Source organism: Bidens hawaiensis, unplaced genomic scaffold, assembly GCF_021521415.1.
Source record: "Bidens hawaiensis isolate Kalapana, Puna unplaced genomic scaffold, B.hawaiensis_p1.1 tig00088847_1, whole genome shotgun sequence".
NCBI classification, from domain to species: domain Eukaryota; kingdom Viridiplantae; phylum Streptophyta; class Magnoliopsida; order Asterales; family Asteraceae; genus Bidens; species Bidens hawaiensis.
Genome location: NW_027504363.1, coordinates 9,519 through 18,110, shown reverse-complemented (window position 1 = coordinate 18,110; position 8,592 = coordinate 9,519). Strand labels below are relative to the sequence as shown.

General features: G+C 33.2%; 1 protein-coding gene across 1 annotated transcript; it reads right to left on the bottom strand.

The window, feature by feature from the left end:
• Window positions 1-2,662: 2,662 nt before the first annotated feature.
• Window positions 2,663-7,225, bottom strand: LOC143607887 (uncharacterized). Its single transcript, XM_077083167.1, has 8 exons — window positions 7,136-7,225; window positions 6,180-6,395; window positions 3,780-3,854; window positions 3,669-3,704; window positions 3,506-3,570; window positions 3,376-3,439; window positions 3,195-3,293; window positions 2,663-2,827 (listed from the first exon to the last, which is right to left on the bottom strand). The coding sequence occupies exons 1-8, from the start codon at window positions 7,223-7,225 to the stop codon at window positions 2,735-2,737; spliced, it is 738 nt and encodes a 245-aa protein (XP_076939282.1). The 3' UTR covers window positions 2,663-2,734.
• Between the last annotated feature and the right edge of the window lie 1,367 nt (window positions 7,226-8,592).

The following is an 8,592-nucleotide window of genomic DNA, read 5'->3' as shown; positions in this document are numbered from 1 at the left end:
TACGCACTTTGCCTGAGTGTATGCACTCTTTTCACGTCCCTTGCATTGACATGTGGTTGTACTCCCATCGTAGTTGTCCCATTTGTCGACTAGATGTAACCATCCTAGCTCCGCCTTTGGCTGAGGTTAGATGTGTAAATGATCCACAACTACAACAAGAAGAAGATGTAACAAGGCCATAATATTCTAGTGTGCACAAGATCTAGTCAAGGGTAATTTGATTTGATTGTTGACTCACAAACTTGCCATACATAGAAAACATGGTCCATTAATAGTTTGGAGTATAGATTGACCATCATTAGGGTTTCATCTCGACGCTAGAAGTTTTCATGCCAAATGATTCGAGTAAACAAACAAGTCTAAGCGAAAGAGATTAATTTGGTTCATATTATTCGGGCTTCATCAAACAAATATTTGATATGAGCTCTTCCTAACGAATGGTTACCTTGTATATCTACTCCCCTTGTTGGTACAAACATTATTAATCTCCATGTTCCCTTTTAAAAATCTGGCCTAATACTCAAATGTAATAGTTTATTGTAATAAATAATTTATTTGTAAAGAATAAATGTAAAAGTTGGAGATGATATGAAAAGTAAAGAACGTTTGTGAGACGAAAGTATAACATGTAAAAAATTTTATGAGATGATCGATTAATCACCAATCTCATTACGCGTATCGAACTTAATGTAATTCATTGCAAAAAAAGAGGAAAAATAAAACATATGTAAGCACATGGTGTGATCCGTGGCAAACCCAAAATTATTTTCACTTTGTCCGAAATTTTTGGGATCGGTTGTCTATCGCTAATGCCGATGCTAATGACATATTTTTTCAGGGAGGGTCGCATTCTTATTTCTTCCATTAATATAGATTAAAGGTACAAATCAATTATCAACATTGAACAATAGTAAAACCCTATTCAAATAAGCTAAAATTCGAAAACCATTTTAAATAATTTTTTTCTAAATCAAAGAAAAGTAATGAACTGAACATCAAAAACTAAAATTGGATAATAACTAACTAACCAATACAATCAAACTTTCAATTTTGAATTTTCAGACCTTAAAATTTAGAAAACTTCAAACCTCGAGAGACAAGAGCCACTAACATGGTAACCAGCGACCGTAAATTTTCCAGTGTGGTAAGCAAGCGACTGAAAATGTTTATATCAAGTTATTTATTAGATTTACTAGACGAGTGCTCGCGCGATGCAGCGGGAAATACAGGCCTTAATAATCACGTAAGAGATTTTTGGATGCTCATCGTTCCATTTGAAACCGTGGATTAAGAATTCTTATTTTAAACTCAATTTAGTAGCGAAGTACAAATGAAACCGAAATCTAACCATTGTTAATGGTTAATTTGTATTTGTTGGGTTTTAATTTTCAACGGTTTAGTTTCAGCTTTCGATGATAAAAAACGGCTTGGCTCACGGCTTAGTTTAAAACCATCAAAACCGGACCATAAACGCCTATACGTAAGATATTTTTTTAACTGAAAACAAGCTATGACAACATCATACTCAAATTAAAGAGAATTAAATGCTCGTTTTTATGGTGCAATTTTTTTTAAAAAATATTAACGTATGAAAAAGTTATGACCGTTTAAAAATTGTGGGGGAATTTGGGGTAAAAATTAAATTATAAATAATATATAGTTAAAAGATAAGGGATCAAAGTTGTAACTATTCTTTAAATTTCCAAATGCTGATTAAAGTTGAGGGGGCAATATTTTAAATAATTTAGTGTTAGAATGACTACTATACCCCTATTTTAAGTTGTACCATGTGTTTGAAAAATTGTAAATTACTTAAAATTAAGTGTCTTAATTTGTCCATGAGTGGTGCATTATATATAATATAGATATTTGTAAATATCTAATTTTCTATATTAATTTTTATTCGCGGTCCATCTTAGAATTAACGGGAGTCGTTCACTTGTTTTTAAAAATTCTTGGTGGGTTGCCGTTAAAATTTCTTGGGGGTCGGCCGATATTTTAACGTGTATGTAACAAAAAAGAATCCAAGGGGGGCAGACGAACGACATGCCTTAGCACTTGGCCCATACCTGGTTGTGACTAGTAAAATTAGTGATAACTTTAATAAACGATGCATCTATATAACCCTCATGTCTAGGGGTGTTCATGAAAACCGAAATTCAAACTGAAATCGAAACTCAAATAAACCAATTTGAATTATTATTCGGATTCGAATATGGAATTTTAAAAAAATCACCTTGTTCGGATCATCCAGATATCCGTATAATCCGAATAATTAACATGTTTTAGTTTGTATTCAAATTTATGCTGAAGATTAACGTCGTCTATACTAATAATCACTTACTAGAAAATAGTCTTTTAATGACGCGTTATGCGCGTCATTAAAGGGGTAGATGACACGATATCACGTGTCTAGGAAGGCCATGTCATAAAGTAAAAATGACGCAAATTTGTGTCATCTTTTTATGACAAAAATTTATGACAAACATTATTGGCATCTTTTTTTTGACACGCGTTTGCGAGTCATGGTTTTAAGTATTATAAAAAAGAATTTTTTTTGACAGATTTATAATTTCAACATTAAATAATGGCAATTAGCATCTCATAATAAAACTAAAATTCATATATAGCAAAATAATTCATTCAACATACTAGCAAGTAGCAAACATTCAAAAGTCGACCATTCTTCACGATATTTCAAAGTTTAACATTTCATTAACATCGATACGAACATTCACTGGTAAAAAAATGATGCCACAAAAGTCAACAATTCTTCACGAATTCCATCAATGTCAGCATCCGTGTATTCATCATTCCCTCCCCCAACCTGAGAAAAAAATTAGATTAGTTAAAACCTAAAGTTCAAATGATTTGTCAAAAAAAGTGGTCAATCAGATATTACACTAAGCAACTTGATAACCTGATCTAGCATATACAATACAACTGTACAGCAGAAATACTAACTTTTATTAATCACATAACATAATAACTTCATATCCTAAGTTCCTAACTGGTTATGGAGACTTATTTATTTAGGTTTAAGGAAAAAATTCCTAACTAAATGTCACATTTTGATCAGCATTAATCATCAGCTTGACTATAAAAAGTCAACCTTAACACTATAACTTAAACCTATTGTCATAAATTTACTAAACTGATACAATAATGAAAATATAAAAAGCTGCTATACTTACATTGTCATTGACTAGTATTTCAATTCCTTCATCAACTATCTCTTTCATGAACTTTAACATAAAGTAGCCACATTTAGTGCTTCCCGGCTGCCATGGACACTACATAAATATATAACAAATAGTTATCGTAACGTAGATTCATATAATAAACTAATATTTCAATAAGGAATTAAATGCTCACCTTAGCGTTGACCCAATTGAGTTTTACCTTCGATCCACTTTGTGTACCGTACAAGTTCATTGCACTACAAAAATGTTAAGAAATATATCAAATATTAAAACATAATGTTTTCATAATTTGTATAACTTACCCATCGATAATTTGCTGCAACTGCAAATTAACAGTTCTCGGCCTTAGAGAATCAAGGTAATGTGACTGAATGTCTGTCACATTATTATTATTATCAAAATCAAAACAACCAATAAATCAAACACATTAAAACCTTCTAAAAGTGTATTAACAAAACAAGTAACCTGCAGGGCATGCAGAGCTCCATAGACAGTAACTGCCTGCATAAATATTCATTCAATTAAATTAAAAAACTTTATATACAAACATTAAATATTAATATCAGTCACACCAACCTCAATATATGCATAATTTGGATTCCCTTTAGGATTAATATTCAACTTGTAAGACTCATCTACACCATATTGCAACTGCACATAACATAACCAAATAAAAATAATTAATAACCGAAACCGAACAACCGAATTCACAAACAAGAATAAGCGAATACCCGATCGTCTTCGGACGAGATAACGACATGGATCCCTGTAAAATGAGAGACTGATCAACTTTTCCAAAGTTGTATTCAATAACATTATTTGATGTAAGAACATCAAGCAACCTAGTGAACCCATCTTTCAATATGCCAGATTTCTCCTTGTACTTGCTAGTTCCATCAATCTTGAGATTAAAGTCCTTGCTTATTACAACAGTTTTGTTACCAAACTCTACTGATTCAGGCATAGGCCATATGTTAATATTCTTAGGATAACTGTAACTATTTGTATTGCCACCAGTTACCAACAAAAGCATGTGTAACATACAACAACAACACAGAAAGATGGCATGCCACGTCATCTTTCCGTCTCACCAATTTCTGCACAAAGTACATTTAAACAATATTAACAAACAGGTTCTGGGTTGGATGCCAAATAAATAAATAAATACTAGAAACAAATTGTTCACTAAAGGGATTAAAATCATAACAACTTTATAAGATAGAAATCATAGGGCATATAATAATAATAATAATAATAATGGTGAAATGATGATATAGAAAAGAAGGACCTGTGACGAAAAGGTGAAGAATAATGGTGTGGATGAGTCATGAGAGAGAATTGGGCCCGGCTCAGAATCCGGCACAGCTCGTTGTGTTGAACTCGAGCGAGCTCGTTTACTTGTGAACTTTTTTATACATTGGTATAAAAAAAACAAAAAATAAGATTTTTAACATACATATGATGCAGAATTTATAAACTACATATTTATAAATTTAACTTGTGAAATGAGTCTGCTTTTATGCTTAGGGCTGTTTAATGTAAATGAGTTGAGCCGAGTCAAGCCAGCGTGGGTTCGAGCTCAAGCTCGAAGTTTAACAAGCCTAAGATAGAGCTATTGAGCCAACCCACGAGCCGAGCTTTGGCTCGGTTACAAAAAAGAGCCAGCTCAACCAGGTCTTTTGAAATCAAGTTTTTTCTAGCTAGCTTTGTTCGAGCTTTTATTAAGCGAGCTACGAGCTTTAAACAGCCCAGCATCAAAATCGGCTCAACTGCTGAAACTGAAGAACGCTGGTCGGTTTGGTTCATGGTGCGATCTTAGTGGTTTGACGGTTTACAGTTTGGAACATGGAACGGGCTGTGTAAACCGAACAGAACACATAACATTTATAAGTTCTTTTAGTTTTAGGAATATAAAATTGTGTATATGCATTATTTCCATTAACAATTGGTATTATTTTTTAAAACTTAATACAAAATTATGCTTTTGGCAACAAAAACATTTTTTTCCGTCTAAACCTTAATGTCAAATAGTGAAAACTGGCCGGTTTGGTTTCTCTTTTCTAAAACCGTAGTTAGCAGTTTGACCAAAAATTTTTCTTCAAAACCGGCCGAACTGGACTCATGCTAGTCATTTGTTTATGATGAGCTAATCGGCTAATTTTGGTGTAACAGTGTATTCAGCAAAATGATGAGTCTGCAGACATACGCTGGACTTAGTGTACTTGCCACGTTGGCTGTTATCTATAATGTCTTTAGTAGCAGAGGTCAATTCTACCCTGCAACAGTTTACTTATCCACTTCTAAAGTTTGTTTAGTGCTTCATCTCAACATGGGTTTGGTGATCATGTGCATCATGTGGCAGCTCACAAAGCTATATTTAAATAAATTAACTTCCAGAAATACTATTTCATCAATTTTTAATTAAAAGTTAGTGAAAGGTTTCAAAATCAATAATTATATGAAACTGTTGGAATCTAGATATTCTCAAGTTTTACTTGTTTAAATTAGGGTCAAAATCTATACAAGTCCAAAACCGAAACTTATTACACGGATCTGATCTCGGTTATGGATTTTAACTATTTTTCGGTTTCGGGTCGGGTCGGTTAACACTCCGTTCGGTCCAGTCTTATCAGTTTGCTCACCCCTATTAGTATATTACTCAACAGCCATGAGTGATTTCCATTCCATAAGTAAGAATGTTTCTCCATTCCATAAACAACACAGTTAACAACAAATTCAATACCAAAAACCACACCTTAACTATTTATGAATTAATTATTAAGTACATAGGAAATAAGCATTGATTATTGTTAAGGTAAAATAGGTTCACTATTCAGATTATTATGATACAGAGGATGTACACCTAACACTTATATATTAACACAACAAGAGATTAAGCAGCTTAAACCTAACCAATTAATGCACCAGTTTAGCCACTTTATGCCCTAATTTAACACAAAAAGTAAGAGATTATACCGTAAACAATGAGCAATTAGAGCCGTAATCGTGATTTAGATGCAGCAAATCCTTAAATCCAGAGCCGTAATTGTAAATCCAGAGCCGTAATTGAGCGATCGATGATGAGAGATATGGAATTAGTTTACTGCCATGAGAGATCGATGATGAGAGATATGGAATTAGGTTACTGCTATTAGAGAGAGATGATGAGAAATTGTTAAGGGAGATTGAGCCCTAGAAATAAGAGGTCGATGAAAGAGGGTTTTTGTACTTTGTTTTTTTTTAACTAAAATTAAAAGGTGAAGTGCAGCCCGTGTTTTTTTTAACCTTTTATGACACTAAAACATTGACAAACAAACGCGCGTTTTTGTTTCCCCAAAGTTTTATAAAAGATGATAATATTTAGTGATACGGGGTTTTTACACGTCATAAAATTACTGTGTGTCATGATTGGCGTGTCATTAAAGGTATATTTTCTACTAGTGAATGAAAATAAAAATACAAAATAAACCATTCGTTATGAAGAACTCGTTCCAAATTGTGTAGTGATAAAGCCCGACTAATATAATTTTAAAAAATAGCTTTTATGGTATTTTATATATAGAACTTTATTTTAAACCAACATTCAAATATAGTAATTAAAACTTCTTAAGTTACTTTTAAAAATTCATATGCACACGAGTAATTAAGAAAACCTTAGGCCATCTTGGAGCAATCGCCACTTTCCATATATCCCTATACTTATTTTTTCTAACCAAACTAAGCCTATTTGTTACATTCCATTTCCCCCGTTTCGACTTCCGATCCTCTTCTCCTAATCTAATGAGAAATATACTACTAGTGTTACTTAGTATCGTGATGGGACCAGTTTCACTGGTTATACTAGCTATGTTTTACTATTGTTGCATGGTCTTTTTGGATTGGTGTTGTTGTGATCGGCCGCAACAAGAAACCATAGAGATACAGTTGCAAACAATTCCTGTGAGCAATAAGAATTTAGTGTCGGGGCTCATCCTGTCCCATAAACACAAGAAAGTCACGGGCTCAGTGGATGGTGAGCCCATGTGTGTCGTGTGTCTAAGTGAGTTTCAGGAAGGAGAAGAGATACGCACTTTGCCTGAGTGTATGCACTCTTTTCATGTCCCTTGCATTGACATGTGGTTAAACTCGCATCGTAGTTGTCCCATTTGTCGACTTGATGCAACTATCATAGCTACGCCTTCGGCTGAGGTTAGATGTGTAGTTGGTCCACAACCACAACAAGAAGAAGAGGTGACAAGACCATAACATTCCAGTGTGCACAAGATTTAATCATACAAAGTGGGGCTATGTAATGGTTATTTGATAGTTAAACTTGCAACCTTGCCACCATAGAAAACGTGGTTCGTTGATAGTTTGACATATAGATCGACTCACTCGGTTTTTCGTGCGACTTAGGCTTTTATACTTTATATGCCTTCAAAGACTTCAACCAAGTCACAAGTTTGTGACCCCATCATTAAGGTTTCATCTCAACGCTATGACTTTTCATCATATCATGCCCAATGATTCGAGTAAACAAGAGGGTCTAAACTCTAAAGTCTAAATAAAAGAGATTCATTTTGTTCATTTTATCCGGGCTCCATCAATAAAAGATTTGGTATGAGTTGTTCATAATGGATGGTTGTATTTTTATTCCCCTTGTTGGCACAAACATTGTTAGTGTCCACGCTATTTTTTCAAAATTTTGCAAAATATTTAAATGTAATAGTTTATTGTAATAAATAAATTATTTATAAAAAGTAAACGTAAAAGTAAATGATGATATGAAAAGTAAAAGATTAATATATGCAACTAGGTTTTATAACGCGCGGGTTTGTGTCTAGCTTTTATAATCCATGCGTTGCATCGGTTTGTGATTACATGTAAATTAATCACAAATTTTAGCAAGGGTAGTGTTCAACATAAAATTGAATCTGTACGTTACTTCATGTTCTTACCAAGGTCTAAAAACGTATACCATTTTGTTACAAAAAAATATTGATTCTAACAGCCCAACTTTACAAAATAATGAAATCTTATGCTAAAGAACTGACTTTGGCTTCAATTTCAATACAACCTGCAGCCTCGTAACTAAAAATCAATTTGCCAACAGCCAGCGAAATACTTGTAACAACTCGGGTTTTCAAACTTACACTTTTACCCGACCTGGTTCAACATTCGGGTTATTTTCATTTCGTTTATTAAGTTTAAATTGATTAATTTATTTTAATTAATTTTTTATCTATAATTAAATCTTTAAAGTTTGTACACTCTTAGCCCAAAATATATATTCTTACCTCTTATATACCCAAGGATCAAATTGTAACTTTATGATATAACCCATTTTCAAGCTGGATTATCCGCTTACCCATGCCTTGTTTATGTGGGTTTTCTTGTACCCGTCTCCAAT